Source organism: Accipiter gentilis, chromosome 8, assembly GCF_929443795.1.
Source record: "Accipiter gentilis chromosome 8, bAccGen1.1, whole genome shotgun sequence".
Lineage (NCBI taxonomy): Eukaryota > Metazoa > Chordata > Aves > Accipitriformes > Accipitridae > Astur > Astur gentilis.
Genome location: NC_064887.1, coordinates 7,488,951 through 7,508,213, shown reverse-complemented (window position 1 = coordinate 7,508,213; position 19,263 = coordinate 7,488,951). Strand labels below are relative to the sequence as shown.

Sequence of the window (19,263 nt, the reverse complement as noted above, 5' to 3'; positions counted from 1 at the left end):
CAGAAAGAAAATTTAGAGAATCCTTGTGGATACTATGTTAAATATCCTCAAACCAGGTAGTTCAGAAATTTGATTCCCACGGTATGTCTATTGCTACATTATGGAAATATTATTTATGTTATAAAGTAATACAAATCCATATGTATGCGTGTGCCTGGAATGAATTGTAGGGCATTGCAGAAATTATCCCTGAATTTTGAATCTCAATTGCAAGATGGTATTATGTAAACCTTTATACATTTTACATTTGCTAAGTAAGTAGGCTTCCATTTTTATCTATTGTTGGACCTTAGTGTTCAAAAATTATTCCATAAGGAAAAATGCAAGTATTTGGTTCCACTGATCAGAAAATAAAGCTAGTTTTCCAGAGGTGAAATTAGATCACATTAAGGTTATATACTGAAAATATATTGACAAAGGTTTCAGCACATCAATGGCAATGCCTTTGGAGTGACTGAATCCAACACCTTAATAAAATAATGAAAAAGATCTTTGTTTCGTAAAATGTCTTGATATAACAAAGGTCAGCTTGTCCAGAGAGGTTGCCAGGTTCAGAATGTGCTATTATCACATGTCATAATGGATCTGGTGTACACTGGAAACAAATACCTTTCCAAACCTCACTTCATTTGCAATGCTTTATCTTCTAATTACGATGTTACTCAGAGGGAGATAGATATGAGAAGTTGTGTGCGTGTGTATATATATATACATATTGCAGATATAAATCCAGCTTGATGTGTATATTGCAATGAAATTCTGTATAATTACACTACAGAAATACATAATTTATAACTCCTACATAATGTATTTGGAATTCTTTTTTTAGTGCTCTAGTGGTAGTAATTTGATATCCTGCAATTGCACTGGTGCAAAAAGTTCCTTGCTATTGTACAATTCTTAATCAGAAATCAAATTTCACCGTTTAAGAATTCCACTGTGTAATGTTCTTTTGGTAGGATTTGCTCTGTGTTGTATTTCAGACATGAAATAGAAGTAGATAGACACCTTTAGTTGCTATATAATACCCAATCGCACTGAAGATTTTTGTAGAACATAGCATTTTGATAAATTCCCATAGCATTTTGTAATGCACTCTCTCAATATCCATCCTTTTTTCTTTCCAAGTCGTGTGTTTGAGAGGAAGTATATATTAGCATATTTGCAACTCTGGCTGTTTTAAATGAACATTATTCAGCCAGAGAGACAGGGTATGATGCTGTAGGGGTTTCAGTTTGGTGGTTGTAATCCCTTGGAAGTGGTTAGCCGTTTGCATGCTGTTGTAGATGGAGCCATGCTTCCAAAGTTGTTCAATTCAGAGGTACTGGTCCTCTCCTGGCGATGACAGACATTTAGAGTAAACGAAAATTCCCATTAGAAGTTAGAGACTATTTAAAACCCTGCCTCACAGTTTCATTTTTCATTATATATTATACTGGTTTAAATTTATTTTGCCATCAGGAAACTGAAATAAATTCTGTGGATGTTTTTTATTTATCTCCTTTGGTGAATGTTTTCTTAAAAACGGTCATAAAATAAAAAGACACATATAGTATTTTCTATGGGATTGGAAACAATTACTTTTAGTGACGTTGATTTTGTTTTGGAGTAATTTTGGATTTCTTGCTGGTTTTGTTTTCAGCTGAAAAATAGAGCATTCCCCTTTCATTTATTTAATTAAAGCCCCTATCTATAGTGATTTATTTTTTCATGAGTCGCGTTTATTTACTAGCTCTTCTTGCTCAAGTTTGAATTCTGTGTTCAAGCCTCGAAGCACAAACTTGTAGGTACTCATGCCTCTTCCCAGATGTTTCTGATCTCCTCAGAGGATAACTTGTTTCTTGAGGCCGAGTCCTGTCCTTTGTGCTAGGTGCTGCTGTCAGCTGTTTGTAGAGTATAGTTCTCGCATGTGCAAGTAGTGACAGCAGAGCTCAGGCCTGAGACCTGCAGGCAGGAGTATTTAGTCTGTACTCTCAACGCTTTGCAGTTTGTCCTTCAGATCCATCTCCTGTTGGAGCGTGGATAAGATGCCAGTCTGGTGCAGCACTGCCCTGAACCTTCATCAGTTTTGTTACGGGAAGTCCTCAACCTCAAGCTATGGTCTGGTGTTAAAACTTCATAATTGTAAGACAACAGAGAGATTTTGAAGGAAAAATGGCATTTTTCACTGTAGGTTGTATGCATGGGAGTTATGATAAATTGTAAAGTTGTTAATTAGGGCAAGTATTAATTGCTGTTCAGTTTCCATCACTTTACTTTTCCTCTGGACCCTCTGTCACAGCTCCCTGCTGTGTTGCTTTTCTTGTTTAGAAATTGAAAGCTAATGATTTCTGTTGTGGTTGTAGTAGTTGTGCTGTTGCAGTAGTAATCCCATGATTATCCTTGTCTGTTGGCTATAAGCCTGGCAGGAGGTCTAGTGAATGGAAAAATGAGACCTTCTGTCCGTCTGAATGGGTACTGTGAAGCAGTTGGATGTGTTAATATAGAGCTGCCAGATATGCCCTAGTGCATCAACCCTTTGGTGGAATACAATAAATGCTACTGTTACTTTTGTAGTGAAAATGCAAATCTGGCAACTGCTTGAAATGGCTTTGTGATCACCCTGGTTTTAGGGATATTCTGGGCGAGAGTGGATCCATCCCAGTTACAGTTTTGTGTATTTTTTACCCAGACTGGTTTTAATTAAATAAGGTGGTAGCTAATACAGAGTAGATCTATAAAGAAGCCAAAGTGGATATTCTGAATAGAGAACAGGTTAACTGAGTGAGTAATACACCCCTGCAACTGTAATGTGGAAAGTTGGATACAAAATCAAACATCGTATAAGGTGTGAGAGTGGTTGTTTGGAAGACTGCTACAGACTAGTCTGAGGAAGTTTTGGATGCTGGTAACTGGTTCTCACAGTGATAGTAAGTGAAGCATTATGTCAATTGCCAATATGAGTAAGTTCTTTCCAAATTACTTGCTGATGTGTTTCAATAAAAAGATGCTGAGTATGGTCAGAACTTTGAATGTTAAATTTCCTGTTTTTTCTCAACGTTGGCATCTGCTACAGATGTGTTGTGCCATCAAGTTACATTCACGGTCTTGTCTCTTCTGTGGCTCTTTGTGGCTCTTGGTGTGGTAGTGACTGGGTTTGTATTGCTTTTCCAAAGAGTGTGTGCTCATTTGCTCTTGAAGAAAATCCATCTGGCAAGATTGTCCCCAGGTGAATATTGCTTTGCATCTCTTGCTACAGAACTGGGATGATTGGGTTTTCAGGATGCTGGCATGGTGTTTGGTACTTGGCCGTTCTTGGTTGTTACTGAGGACAGTGGAATGAGGCTGGACAGATGCAGCTGACTTCCCCAAGCCGCATATGTGTGCCTTCCCTGAGACTCGATGCTAATATCAGCTTTTTGGCCTGGGATTAATCAAAAGATATTAAGCATACATTAGGAATTTAACCTTACTGTTTTTGGGAAAAGCACCTAACTGGCTTCACCACATATTGAGGGCAATAAACAAATGCAGGAGTCTTTTTTTCTTTACATTTCCTGGTATAAACTTTTTTATTTGAGTCCAGAAGGGATTGCCAACCTCATATGCAAAGTATGTTGTTCATCAGAGGAGGATACCTAAGTGAAGAATTCAAAACAGCATGCATCGTGACTGAAGAGAAAGTCACATCAGTGGATAAAAGCATGGTTTTTTTAAAGGACTTTATAGAGCTGGTTAGGATTTAAAGTCAAGGGTAACCCAGCATAACTGAGAATAGAATAAGTACTGACCTCCTGCAAAGCTGCTTTAAATGCATCATGCACACTTATGGCACTTCCTAAACAATGTTAATTGTCTAGATGTCAGGTGCTGGAATGTAATACAAGGAAAGGCACCTTTCTGATCACTCTGAGATTACCTCTTTAGAAAGGAAGTTGTGATATTATGTAAATTAAATTACATGCTTCTGAGAAGGATACCTTTTTTTGAAGGTTTTTCTGACACCTACACTTTCTCTATGAGCTTCTGAAACACAGTTCTATGCTTAAAATGTGTAACAGTACAGTGGGTCGGTTTGACCATGTCAGGTTGGTAACAGCAACTTATCAGTGGGGCCTTGACTTGAAACCACCTTCAAAGACATGGCAGAAAAGGATGACAGTCCCTGATCAGTGCAGAAATGTTTGTGGGACAAGCCCAAAGAGGCTTTTAGACTTGGGTTTGCTGGTTGAAAAGGGCACTAGAGGGGTGGGTGGGAAAACACTTGCTTGATATTTCCTGTGCTCTCCATATAGCAGGCTCTTGCATGCGCTTATAAATAATGAATTGCAGCACAACTACCTAATCCCAATAGTTTGTCCTCTTAATAGTGGTAACCTGTTGGAGCTTGCACTGTGCAAGGAGTAATTTATAACACTGTGGCTTATGGTAGCAAAGTACTGAACAGCTGAGTTGCAGATTCCACTCTGAAGATTTTTTTCATGTTTCTGTTGGCTGAAAAAATTCCTGTTAAGGCATCCCGAGCGTGTGAGCCTCGAAGTTCCATCTCCTGAAACGGAAAAAATAAGTAGTCGTCCCCTTCTGCTGCAGCACTTGGCATCAGTCACAAGTGGAAATGTCTGATTGCTTTGTCATTCCAGTGGGCAGTACCACACATCTCAGAACTGTACGGTATTGTACAGCTTCGCTTCGCCTAGCCTCTTTCACGCAGAAAATGCTTCAGAAAAGGGTGCAGAATTCAATTCAGTTTAGTGGATCATATGCTTCATACATTTTAAGGTTAGAAAGGATTATTATGGTCATGTTGTTGGAATCGAGACGCTAACCAAGTAATTTTATTATCAGGCCTGTAGCTTCTGTGTGGGTAAGAACAGATGGGAAGGGAAAAAGGAAGTATAAAGGAAGAAGAGGAGATTAGTGAGGGTAGGTGGGAACTGCAAAAGCAAACGAGTGGAGTTGAGATAGAAAGGTGCCAGCAGCTATTTTAGATAAGAGAAAATCTTTTTTATGAACACCAATTGATACATTTGTTTGCGCTCACTAGCAGGATTCCTGAGTGTATTCACTGAGCAGGCAATAGTGTCACAGCACAGGCTGACGGAGAAATGCATTTGCACATGGGCAGGATCAATGGTTTTCAGCAGCTGACAACATTTGATGTGGCTCTATAAATCATGTTAGTCCTTCAGTTTGACCAGTAGCTACTTTTCATCAAGTATGCTCAGCTGAGCATTACAGAAATTCTAGCCACTGTAAGAGTTCTGGGATTTGATCTGGGTTGATGGTGTCAGCTCTGGTTTGTGTGTATCTGTAAAATTACAAATCAGCTTTGCAGGATAGTGGCAAGCTACGAGTGAGCCGCATCTTGCCATGGGGTGCCTGGGCTGCTGAAGCCTGTCACCTTTTAATAGAGAACTTGAGAACTTAGTTTATGCAGCACCTTGTGGGTACAGAAAAGACAAAATTTCACTAAGGTGCCCACAAATCTGAATAGTAAGGAAACTCCTGAACTTAGTTGGAGTATAAAAGGAGCCTTTTGCTTACGGACCTGCCATTAGCTATATTTAAAACTGGAGGTGCCAAGGTCCTGTGAAGGAAGCAATACTTGGTGGTGACTGTGCCAAGGTGCTCTGGAGGGATGCAAAGTAGCATGGTCACGTCTCCAGAGAGAGGGCAGGAATAGCTGTATTATTCTCATGCTGGTGCTGGCTTTGTGGAGAGTTGCTATGACTTGGGACTTTCATAGGGGTTCAGTGTAAAGGACAGACTTGAAAGGACTCATTGGTTAACGTTTCCTTTGCTGGCCAAAACTGTACCTACTGTATTTATTTTTCTTGCATTTGTAAATGCTTCTGTATGATTTTTAGGCTGTTTTGCAGTATAAAAACAGAGAAGGCTTAATTTAAAGATCATTGTCATAGTTTAATCCCAGCCGGCAACTAAGCACCACGCAGCCACTTGCTCACTTCCCCCCACCCAGTGGGATGGGGGAGAGAATTGAGGGGAGAAAATAAAAGTAAAACTCATAGGTTGACATAAAGACAGTTTAATAGGACAGAAAGGAAGAAACTAATAATGGTAATAATAACAATAATAAAACGACAATAACAATAATAAAAGGATTGGAATATAAAAAACAAGTGGTGCGTAATGCAGTTGCTCACCACTCGCCAACCGATGCCCAGTCAGTCCCTGAGCGGTGGCCCTGGCCAGCCTTCCCTCCAGTTTATATACTGGGCATGACATCCCATGGTATGGAATATCCCTTTGGCCAGTTTGGGTCAGCTGCCCTGGCTGTGTCCCCTCCCAACTTCTTGCTGGCTGGGCATGAGAAGCTGAAAAATCCTTAACTTAGTATAAACAGGATTTAGCAACAACTGAACACATCAGTGTGTTATCAACATTCTTCTCATACTAAATCAAAAACATAGCACTATACCAGCTACCAGAAGGAAAATTAACTCTATCCCAGCCGAAACCAGGACAATCATACTTGTATTACTAAGGTTGTCAAAGTTGCACTTCTGTGACTCATGTTTTTACTTACTTAAAACCTAGTGTTTGTGTGTCTGTGTGTGTCCCTTGTGTGTAAAAGGTAGACATCCTCCAGTTACTGTCCAGTTGATGTGCATGTTGGAGACATGCACATTGCTGCCTTGAGTTCAGATACAAACACTCCATTATGAGGTGGTGAAGAAAAAGCAGAAACTCCTACTTAGCAGTCTCTCTGTCTGCTGGTGGGAAAGTCTGGGATTACTGCAGAAACCCAGGAGGTCTGTATGAGTACCTCAAACCCGTGTGATTCCTCATGAGTGGTGTGATCAACCACACCATGCTCTCTGAAATTAATAGTGTTTTTGTTTGAGAGCAAATCAGCACTATTTAATAATTACATCGTCCTATGGAGAATTGTGATCAGCTCTTCTGTACATTATTTGCATGCTGCTGTTGTCATTTGATAAAAGGAATCACACCATGGTTCTTTGCTTCAATGTTAAATGCTGTGTTGGATGCTATAATAATCTAATCAACATTCAGATTCATTCAGCCATTCCAGTGTAAACATTTTTGGAAATTAAGAGCATCAAAGAGTAAAAATGTGAGTAAAAATTAGTGATGTTTTTCCCCTGTGTCTGTCTCAGTTGTGTTTTACATTAAGTATACTAATTAAATAAACACTCTTTTGTGTAATTCTTAAAATGACCCAGATCTTCAATATGTGTCTGAGCAGGCACCCCAGTGGTTTGCCTAAATGGAAGGACAACCAATGGGCATTAATCATTTGACCAGGTGCAAGTCTCTTCTTTAATTGCAGCTGGATCTAAAAGTTTAGTTCAGTCAACAGCATCTTCTGCAGTGGAAACCCCTTGAATATCTGGAAGACACTGAAAACAGGCTTTCTTTGGGTGCTTTTGTATTGCTAGGGGGAGGTTGCGGGTGCCACTTCCTTAGCAGCAGTACTGGCCTGAGCTATTTTTCCTCTTCGCTGGCTATTCCCGGGATGCATCATGCCCTCCGTTACACTGCCTCCACTACTTGAAACAGGCAGATCCCGATGAAACAGGCCGATCACAGAAATGATTGAGGCTAGTCTCCCTCTCTGCTCCCCCAAGAAGAGGTGGTACGTCTGTGGTTGTACTGTCCTGGTAACACTTGCAGGCATGGCTCAGTCAGGTGCAGAAATGAAGGTATGTGTCCATGTTCCTACAAAATTGACTTCCTACCAGTGGTAGTCACTGAGTACATGTATCACCAAAGGTGGATCAACGAGAGATACCATGGCTTTGGTGGCTCTAGTCTACAGCAGTTACTCCATAACAGATTACACACTTTTGCACAGGAGGTAACCTGAGCCCCCTTGTGCAGCAAATCATTGTTTCTTGTGTGATTAATAGATGTTAATGCTTCAGGAAGCAAAGTGAGTTTAATATGGATTCCCCCCCCCCCCCCCCCGCCCTTCTAAAAAGCTCTTTAAATTCTTGATATAGCTCTCAATCTGGTGAAGTAATGAGCATTTTTTTTCATAGGTAACGTTGTTGGCAACCTGGGACACTCCTTTTTCAGCCAGAGCTTCCTTGGAAGCAAAGAACATGGAGGGTTCTTGTACGTTGCAGCTACGTATCAGTCCCTGCAAGACCTGGTGCTCCCAACCCCACCGTACTTGTTTGGCATCCTCATTCAGAAATGGGAGACTCCCTGGGCTAAAGTGTTCCCTATTCGGCTGATGTTGAGACTTGGAGCTGAATACAGACGTAAGTAACATGCATTCTTTTAGCTGCAATTATTTCTGCAGGAGAATATATTTAGGCTTAGAGCACACACACCCAGCCCTAAATTGTTACCTGTCAAAGCAACACAAGCTTAAACAGGCAAGTAAAAATTGTGTTTCATACCCATATTGCATCCAACTAACAGCACAGCAGTACTGAGGCTGTGATATGACCTACAGCCTTTTTACAACTGTACTGGTTCATCAGGGAGATTTTTGTGGAGACAAATCTAGTTCTGAGCGGCTGTTTGTAGTTCACTTAGTGACCTGAAAGAGAGTTATGTGCAGAGCAAGTCTAATTTAGCTGGTGTAGTCAGGACAAGGGAGAGCTTTTGAGACGTTAAGCTCTTTCCATGCTGAAGTGGAAGAGCATTTGCTTTTAGGTTTTTAAAACCATGCTTAATTTCTAGAGAATAACAATATGCGTGCAGGGGCAACTGACGTGGCAGTTTGTTGCAAAAATTCTATTGCAACTGGTAACAAATAGGCTGGAGAGAATGTTTTAGCTGAACAAAGTCTTAGCAGTTAGCATGAAATTAGCATAAAGTTAGGATAAAATCTTTTTCAAAAGACATTTGCCATCACTGGAGCAAAGAGATTATTGGAAGGCTGTCCACCATAATGGGCCAAAAATTTGGTGTCTTGCTTATCTGCTGTTTTAATTGGCACATTTTGTAAATCTGAATTACTATGAAAATACTGAAATAATAATGAAAAATGTTAATTTCTTTTCAAAACTTTTTCAGAAATTTTTAACAAAATATGTTTTAGAATATGCTTTATAGTGATTTGTAAATTTAACTTGTGACATTTAGGGAACATTGGGGAATTTTTCATAAAATACCTATATTATAGGAGAGGAAAAAGAAAACCTTCAAAATTTGCCTTCTGAAGATGAGGACTATAGGATAAACTTGTCCAAAGAAACATTAGTGTTAAAGGTGTGTAAGTTTGTGTGTGTATCCATGAGGTTTTTAAGTAAGTGCACTGTGATGGGTTAACCCTGGCTGAACACCAGGTGCCCACCAAAGCCGTTCTATCACTCCCCCATCCTCAGCTGGATAGGGGAGAGAAAATATAACAAAAGGCTCGCGGGTCGAGATAAGGACAGGAGAGATCATTCACTATTACCGTCACGGGCAAAACAGACTCAATTTGCAAAATTAACTCAATTTATTACAAATCAACCAGAGCATGGTAATGAGAAGTAAAATGAAATCTCAGAACACCTTCCCACCACCCCTCCATTCTTCCCGGGCACAACTACCCTCCCGGATTTCACCACCAAGCCCCCCCAGCGGCACAGGGGGACAGGGATGGGGTTTATGGTCATCACACGTTATTTTCTGCCGCTTCACCTCCTCAGGACGAGGGCTGATCACACTCTTCCCCTGCTCCAGCGTGGGGTCCCACCCACGGGAGACAGTCCTCCACGAACTCCTCCAACGTGGGCCATTCCCACGGGCTGCAGTTCTTCACGAACTGCTCCAGCATGGGTCCATTCCACGGTGTGCAGTCCTTCAGGAGCACACTGCTCCAGCGCGGGTCCCCCACGGGGTCACAAGTCCTGCCAGAAAGCCTGCTCCGTGGGCTCCTCTCTCCACAGATCCGCAGGTCCTGCCAGGAACCTGCTCCAGCGCGGGGTTCCCACGGGGTCACAGCCTCCTTCGGGAACCCACCTGCTCCGGCGTGGGGTCCTCCACGGGCTACAGGTGGATATCTGCTCCACCGTGGACCTCCCTGGACTGCAGGGGGACAGCCTGCCTCACCAGGGTCTTCACCACGGGCTGCAGGGGAATCTTCGCTCCGGCGCCTGGAGCATCTCCTCCCCCTCCTTCTTCACTGACCTTGGTGTCCGCAGGCTTGTTTCTCTTACATGTTCTCACTCCTCACTCCGGCGGCAGTTTCTCTCCGTCCCAACTTTTTTCCTTCTTAAAAATGTTATCACAGAGGCGTTACCACTATCACTGATTGGCTCGGCCTTGGCCGGCGGCGGGTCCGTCTTAGAGCCAGCTAGTATGGGCTCGCTCGCTCTCGAACACAGGGGAAGCTTCCAGCAGCTTCTTACAGAAGCCACCCCTGTAACCCCCTCCCCCCCCCCGCTACCAAAACCTTGCCAAACAAAACCAATATTCCAGTTAGCATTTAGAAAAACAAAGATGCTCATATCTTGGACATGACATCTGTTTTTTAGCACAGAAACAAATGTTTTGTTATTCATAAACAGAAGTACCTGCTCTGAGTATGTTGGGAAGCTGGGGTTTGAATAATTTCTGTAGCTGTGGTTTTGGATTTAGGCATGTTCACTTGTGCTGTGACAGTTGTGACTGCAGGTCACTTCCTCAATCCACTCTTGGAAGGGGCTGCATTTGTGTTCCAGGTTTCCTTGGACACATCCTCTTTTCTGGTGGAATTGTCAGATTTCGGCCATTTGTCCAGTACTGCTGGGTGTGCAGCAGATAAGATGCAGGAATCACTTCGGGTTGCTAGAAGTGCAGAAGATGCCTGCTGATCATCTGCAGATCATAGAATCATAGAATCATTTAGGTTGGAAAAGACCTTTAAGATCACGGAGTCCAACCGTCAACCATGCCCACTAAACCATGTCCTGAAGTGCCTTGTCTATGTGCTTTCTCAATACCTCCAGGGATGGTGACTCAACCACTTCCCTGGGCAGCCTGTTCCAATGCCTGACAACCCTTTCAGTAAAGAAGTTTTCCTAATATCCAATCTAAACCACCCCTGCCACAACTTGAGGCCATTTCCTCTCATCCTATCTCCAGCCACCTGACAGAAGAGACCAGCCCCCACCTCCCTACAACCTCCTTTTGGGTAGTTGTAGAGAGCGATAAGGTCTCCCCTCAGCCTCCTCTTCTCCAGACTAACCAGCCCCAGCTCCCTCAGCCGCTCCTCATAAGACTTGTGCTCCAGGCCCCTCACCAACTGGTTGCCCTTCTCTGGACACGCTCCAGCACCTCCATGTCTTTCCCGTAGCGAGGGGCCCAAAACTGAACACAGTACTCGAGGTGTGGCCTCGCCAGTGCTGAGTACAGGGCAGCAATCACCTCCCTGCTCCTGCTGGCCACACTATTTCTGATACAGGCCAGGATGCCGTTGGCCTTTTTGGCCACCTGGGCACACTGCCGGCTCATACTCAGCCGGCTGTCAACCAGCACCCCCAGGTCCTTTTCTGTCGGGCAGCTTTCCAGCCACTCTTCCCCAAGCCTGTAGCGCTGCACGGGGTTGTTGTGACCCAAGTGCAGGACCTGGCACTTGGCCTTGTTGAACCTCATACAATTGGCCTCGGTCCATCGGTCCAGCCTGTCCAGATCCCTCTGTAGAGCCTTCCTACCCTCCAGCAGATCAACCCTGCCTCCCAACTTGGTGTTATCCGCAAACTTATTGAGGGTGCACTCAATCCCCTCATCCAGATCATTGATAAAGATATTAAACAGAACTGGCCCCAACACCGAGCCCTGGGGAACACCACTTGTGACCGGCCGCCAACTGGATTTAACTCCATTCACCACAACCCTCTGGGCTCGTCCTTCCAGCCAGTTTTTCACCCAGCGAAGAGTACACTTGTCCAAGCCATCAGACACCAGCTTCTCGTGGAGTATGCCATGAGAGACAGTGTCAAAGGCCTTGCTGAAGGCAAGGTAGACAACACCCACAGCCTTTCCCTCATCCACTAGGCAGGTCACCTGGTCATAGAAGGAGATCAGGTTGGTCAAGCAGGACCTGCCTTTCATGAACCCATGCTGGCTGGGCCTGATCCCCTGCTTGTCCCGGACATGCCATATGAGCGCTCTCACGACAAACTGTTCCATAATCTTCCCTGGTATCGAGGTCAGGCTGACAGGCCTGTAGTTTCCCAGATCCTCCCTCCGACCCTTCTTGTAAAATGGATGTCACATTGGCAAGCCTCCAGTCCTCTGGGACCTCCCCTGTTGACCAAGATTGCTGATAGAAGATGGAGAGTGGCTTGGCAAGGACCTCCGCCAGTTCCCTCAGTACTCTTGGATGGATCCCATCAGGTCCCATAGACTTGTGAGTGACTGGATGGCGTAGCAGGTCATTTACTATTTCCTCCTGGACTAAGGGGGGTATATTCTGCTCTCCATCCCTGTCTTCCAGTTCAGGGGGCTGAGTACCCTGAGGATAACTGGTCTCCCTGTTAAAGTCTGAGGCAAGGAAGGCATTAAGTACCTCAGCCTTTTCGTCATCTTTGGTGGCAATGTTCCCCTCTGCATCCGATAAAGGATAGATATTCTCCTTGGCTCTCTTTTTATCATTAACATATTTGTAAAAACATCTTTTGTTGTCTCTTACGACAGCGGCCAGATTGAGTTCTAGCTGAGCTTTTGCCTTTCTAATTTTCTCTCTGCATGTCCTAACAAGATCCCTGTACTCTTCCTGAGTTGCCTGCCCTTTCTTCCAAAGATGGTAAACTCTCCTATTTTCCTGAGTCCCGGCAAAAGCTCCTTGTTCAGCCAGGCTGGTGGTCTTCCCTGGCAGTTCGTTTGTGGCCTGTGGGAATAGCCTGGTCCTGAGCCTTCAAGATTTCCTTCTTGAAGAACATCCAGGCTTCCTGGACCCCTTTGTCCTTCAGGACTGTCTCCCAAGGGACTCTCTCAACCAGTGTCCTGAACAGGCCAAAGTTTGCCCTCCAGAAGTCCACAGCGGTGGTTTTGGTGACCCCCTTCCTTACCTCACCAAGAATCGAGAATTCTATCGTTTCATGGTCGCTAAGCCCACGACAGCCTCTGACCACCACATCTCCCACCAGTCCTTCTGTTTGTAAACAGCAGGTCTAGCAAGGCTCCTCCCCGGTAGGGTCACGTACCAGCTGTGTCGGATCAACCGTACAGCCCCAGCTCGGGGAGTTTGGTGCATCTAGGACGTAGCTGAGCTGCTGTATGCAGCCAGGGTGGCAGACATGGGAAATTCAGCACTTCTTGGTGCCTCAGGACACTGTGCATGAGTTGTCAGCTGTGTGGTGCATGTGTAGGAGCGGTGATGCTTTCTAGATATCGCATCCATGTGCAGAAGCTGGAGCTTATTCCTATCAGGAAATCCTGATGACGTTATTCAAACCTGCTGAGCATTTTGCAGCCCCTTCTGACTACACTGAGTGGCATTTTGGGCTGAGTGTTTGCCTGAGGATAGTTCAGGAACCTTCCTTCAAACATGCATTTAGAAAACCTTGGCATTACGTATTACTGCATGAGTCATGTTCCAAGCACTGCTATGGCTTCTGCTGCAACATAATGTAATGCAGCCAGATCCATACACTACACTTTGAATTGCATCATAGATCTTTTACAAGTATGGCTAAGTCAGTCAAGGAATGCAGATACTTTGCATTGCTGACATACCATAAGTGTCCTTTTAATTGTTTTTTACATACTCCTGTATGAGTAATTGCCATGTTCTTATGAAATCATGAAAACAGAAAATGAAATAATCTGTATTATCACTTGAATGTCACACGTCAGCCACAGAAGCTAAAGGCTTATGATGCTATAGTGGAGAGCAGCAGGATAGTCATAAAAAAGGAAGAAGCCATTTCCAAGAAGTAGCCTGAGAAAAGCATTTAGAAAGTTCATCTTTGCAATCTGTGTCCAGATCGCTAGGTTCAGTCTTGCAGTGTGGCACTTGTAAGCATTCCACATAATTCTTCTTATTGTTTCGAGCGTGGTGGGCAAGGAGCCATGACACACATGTAAGGTGCATTATAGTGTTAAACTATTCTTCGCTTTTGCTTTTTAAACTCTGGTCTTCTTTCCAGTCCCTTCTTTTGCTGCTGCTTACCGTATTCAACTGAGAAGATTGTATTGAGTCTGTTTTTGCAGAATCTCAGTGTGTAAATTTCAATCTGACCTTTTCTGTTTCATTTTGTCCTAGTTTATCCATGCCCACTTTTTAGTGTCAGATTTCGTAAGCCTTTGTTTGGAGAGACTGGACACACGATTATGAACCTTCTTGCAGTAAGTGCTGAGACTGAGTTTGCACGTTTCATTGGTGTGAATGGATCAATGTGGGGAGAACTGTACTCCTGTTGCACGTAGTAGCTGGCAGGCTCAGAAGATGACAAGAGGAAATAGTGGGCATTTGGATGAATTTACCTGCTGTTACTGATATTGGATGTTAGCTTTCAACAACAGGATGAATTGTAACAAGGTACCCAAATTAACATCCAAAACGTGGCCACCTGAGAATGTTTGGATCCTGAAACAAGTGCATTCGCTGCTCAGATTCTTTCCTCGGAAGTGCTAGGTCATCACAGTGTGCAGTCACAGCTCTCTGATTATACAGTGCTTCAATAGAAGCAAAGTTATTAGCTCTTCCTACTTTGCTAGTATTTTCAATATAGAAAATTCTCTTTGATGCATGACTTAATCTCACTGTTTGAAAATCTAGTAACTCTATACAGTAATGTAACAGAACACAGAGAGCAAATTTTCTTAGTGATGACATTCAAGGCTGGAGAATATTAATTTTGATGTAAGAAAATCAGTGAAATGACTAGCAGTCATGATGATGTTTTTTCATTTGTGTACTTTGATTATGTAGGTTACAAGCTGTGTTGTCTCCATCTCTCCCTGCCTTTCAGTCACTGGTTACAATTATTTTTATGAGTTAACTAGTAGTCACTAGGATAGTTATGAAACCTACAATGTTAATGATGATCATCATGCCTAACTTTTAAAAACTTGTTTTAATTACCAGGACTTCAGAAATTACCAGTACACACTGCCTGTGGTCCAAGGTTTAGTGGTTGATATGGAAGTCAGAAAAACCAGCATCAAAATTCCTAGCAACAGATATAATGAGGTAATGCTTGTAAGAAATACATTTGTGTACAGTTTCTTTGTGGCTGGAGGACCTGGGATCTGAAGGAATTTTATTTTAATTCACTACCACTAGGGAAAACTGCTTCAAAAGCAAATGATAAATGAGTGATGCACACATCATTTGAAAGTGAGTGAGGGTGGCTCCACAGGAAGAATACAATTCAATTTAGTATTAATTAAATTCTTTTTCTTCAGTTTTTTTAACTGTTTACATATGAAGTGTAATACTAGTTTGATTTGAGCAAATAAGTTGACAAACTTTACACTTGTAGAGGTAAACTAGGAGGAAAACATGGATTAGCTTTTCTCATCTATGTTGTGTGTGCATACTTGAATTTACTAGTATTTGTTGGATTGCTGTTTATTATGTATGTTATTATGTAAAATTTCTCTTAACATCTAAATTTTATACTTTATTTCTGGTGTGAGAAAATCAGCATCTTTAGGATTTAGTGCTGTTGAGAAAGCTGGGTGAGAAGGTATTTGAACAATAATGAAAGAGAGCAATGGAGAAGGTGATAGATTTTGTGTTCTGTCTGAAGAGGAGGGGGTAACTTTGTATTTTGGAACCAATCAGCAGTTGGGGTGCGAGCAAACCTCCTGGGCAAAATAGTATTTGTAAAAGTTCTTGTAATATCACAGCAGAATACAGCTTTATCTCAGGAGACACTTTCCCTGCAGGAAGGATTTGAGTAAAATAACACTGAGAATAAAGAAATAAATTGAGCAAAAGGAAAAAGTGTTCTTATGTGAAGTTTGAAAAAGATGAAACTGATGAAGCAAGATGATAAAGGGTCTGTATTAATTCTTGATGCAGTTGTGAGAAAATGGAAAGGCTCATTAAAATTTGCATGAATTAAATACGGATTGGCACACAAGATACAGTTTAGTGTTAGCTGTGCCTAGTGTTTGCAAGTGTGTTAGCTTCAGTTCTGTGTTAGACATTGCACTAAGCTGGACTGTGAGGAAATTCCTGTGTTGTGCAGCTTAGCAAAATCTCTGCATCATGCCTGGGTTCTCTTTCCAGTGTGAAGCAAGGATTCAACTTTTTAAATGGAGAAAGTGTTATTTATGTAACATTATCGCTTGCAATCCAGTTGAAAGGTTGAATTACTAGAAAATTTTCACCTGAGTTTAGTTTAAATTAAGATGAATTAAACCACAAGACCTTTACTTTTTTTCCCCATGTAAAGCAGTATTTAATTAGAAAAGTGTCACTCTAGATCTAGAAAGTGAAAAACTAATTTTAAATCTCATGCATGGATTAAATGCAGAGAATTCAGACTGTAATTGACAAATTAAACATTAATATATAGTTTTTCTATTAACTACATATTTTTATCTTCAAAATTATTTAAATTTTCTACAACTGACAGTAATACTTAGTTGCCCATTTAGTCCTTCAGGAAAGGTGACTGTCATTTTTTAATCAGTTGCCTCGTTACAAAGCACAGCTGCCATGTCCAGTTGTTTCTTCTTATGCTGAAGGCAGCTACAGGGCTCCATAAAGATGGCTGCTGTTGAGCTAAAATCTTGTTCCTAGAGCATGACATGATAAACTAGATAATGAAATACACTCTTGTCTGATGCAAATTCTTCATTAAGTTTCCTCCCCAAACATTACACCTGTGCACATGTGTCAATAGCGAGCATCAGCTAATGTACCTGACACTATAATTATGGTTTTATGTTAGACTGAGACACACAAATGTGTTGTGTGTAGCGTGCGTGCTTATCAGCTACAGGAGGCAGAGGATGGGAGTATGAGTGCTGTTAAGATATGTCAAATAATTCAGCATTTTCCTTCTCATCAGGGTTTTCACTGGGGGGTGTGTGTGTGTGTGTAATTTAATTTGCCTTTTTTTTCTTTTAAGCAAACATATGATTTTTGGTTTTGAAACAAATTCCGCAGAGAGAGGACTCCCTCAGTTTTCTTTTGGGTCAAAAATCTCATAGTCTGAGCCTCCATGAAGAGGAAGAGAGGAGAAGAAGGAAGCTATAAAACTTACAAGAATATTTTGTCAAGGCATGTAACTAGGTGTATGTTAGATGATAATCAGGAAAACTGAAGTGCAGATATATCACAGACTTTCTGGATGCTTTTTGATTTCCTGCTTCTTTGCAGGAAATCAAAATTATTTCTGGATGTCTATAATTCAGATCTTTTTAAAAAGTCTTCATCTGGGGAACATTGGTCCCAATTTTACCACTTCATGCAGGTGAAGCACAGAGACACTAAAGGTTTGGTGTCTGGTCATGGCAGAACCAGGATTAAATGCCCCAAGTCTGAATGCCAGTCTAGCACTGAACTGTGGAGGCAGCATTTGTGATTTATGCCATAAGCAACTGTAGTTTTGTAAACAAGCCAGATATTTCCTCCCAATGTTTTTCTAATATTTTTTTTCCTGTGAATTTATTTTTTTTAAAACAGCTAGAGATAATAGCTTTTGCAACCTATATAGCTCAGCTATCCCTTATGCCTTTTATCTCAATTACCTAAAAGGTGGCACTCCAAGCATCTAAACGGTATAAGACCTGAACCCTCTTTTCAAAAGCAGTTTATGGTTCTGAGTGCTAAGATCTGACATGAGAATATAAGCACTGTTGAGAAGCTTTGTCCGATTAAACTGTTCCAAGAATCACCTATTTGTAGTAGTGCTTGATGAACAGGATAGAAACGGTAAACCTTTTTGTTTGCAGATGATGAAAGCCATGAACAAATCCAACGAGCATGTTCTAGCAGGGGGAGCGTGCTTCAATGAGAAAGCAGACTCGCATCTGGTGTGTGTTCAGAATGATGACGGGAATTACCAGACGCAGGCCATCAGCATCCATAATCAGCCAAGGAAGGGTGAGAAAGGGGGTTCACGAGGAGGCTGTTCCTCCCGGCGCTCTGCATGACTTCTTTGCCGATTGTGTTACCGTTCCAGCATGTGGCTCTGAATCAGTCAGAACTGGGTTTGTCTGCATTTCACTGAGTTTCTGTTAGACAGAGAAAATAATTCTGACTGCTGGTGTTACTGAATGGGCAGCTTTGCGAGTTAGACATGCAACACAAGGAATAGTAACGCGTTGCTCTGTCTGCCCTTTGGTGTTTTACTCCTCTTGCAGAATCTGTGATCTCGGATGTCAGGGGGCACGCTGTGTGGTTTGCATCCTGTGTACAGTCCACATCACACTCCTCTAGGTCAATGGTGCTGTTTTGAATTTGTCTGAGAGGTGTTCTAGCAACTTCGTAGATCAAGCAGACGCAAAATATAGCACATAACAGCTTGCTCCCTTGTAAATATGATAATAACTGCTTGCACAATACAACTCGGGACTTGTGGTGCTCCAGAGGTCACAGTGCTGTTAATTCGTTTAGGACACATCTCTACGTTAATGATGAGAGCTGTCTTTGGCATTATTGGAGACTACAGGTGAGGCTGTGGTTGCCTGTGCTTGACCTATGCTATGTGAAAGGAGGAAGATTAGGTTTAGGAAAGGTAAATAGGAATAACCAACAACAGCAGCATTTTAATAATGCATCTTCAAGAAACAACTCATGTTTACCTCAATTAGACCATCTAATTTCCAGGCTTTGTTTTTGTTAGAGTAGGCTGAAAGGCTGCAGGAGCAGTGTGCTGAGAATTTAAATGTTGTGGTTTGGGGGAAAATTTCTGGCAAAGAGATTTATACTATCTCCAAATGAGAACAAGCAAGACAGAGGCCAACTTTTATCTTTTGCAAGTATCCCCAGTCACTCCAGTGAGTATACTGGCATGGGATGTCACTCAGGACTGATGATCTTATCTGACTTCTGTTCATTGTACATATGGGACAAGAAGAGGGATTTCCAGCAGGGATTTCATGATGCTTCGTGGTCATTTAAGAGAATTTGACTTTAAATCAGGTGGCTTTGAGCTGTGGCCTTACCAGTGGGTTGGTGTTATGGTGTGATCCATAAACAGCTCGCTCACAATCTTTACCAGCTGTGTGGGAACATTTAGTAGTTAATTATGTACTTGGTTACCCTAAATTAGTAGTCCTGAAACTTAGAGGTGTGTATGGGGAGAGGGAGAGTGATGAATTATGAGCATTCATTAAGGTTGACAAAAACTGTAGTCCAGTTTAGAAAATAACTGGGTGATTTGCCTTTCCATATCCAAGCCTGTGATG

At 42.2% G+C, this 19,263-nt stretch overlaps 1 protein-coding gene across 2 annotated transcripts in view; it reads left to right on the top strand.

Moving 5' to 3' along the window:
• ZFYVE9 (zinc finger FYVE-type containing 9) overlaps window positions 1–19,263 on the top strand; it is a 64,831-nt gene that overhangs the window by 40,201 nt on the left and 5,367 nt on the right. For both annotated transcript variants that reach the window (XM_049807527.1, XM_049807526.1), the window contains 4 exons: window positions 8,007–8,231; window positions 14,156–14,238; window positions 14,981–15,085; window positions 17,806–17,956. In XM_049807527.1, coding sequence (XP_049663484.1) covers window positions 8,007–8,231; window positions 14,156–14,238; window positions 14,981–15,085; window positions 17,806–17,956 — 564 coding nt within the window. The remainder of the gene's footprint in view (window positions 1–8,006; window positions 8,232–14,155; window positions 14,239–14,980; window positions 15,086–17,805; window positions 17,957–19,263) is intronic.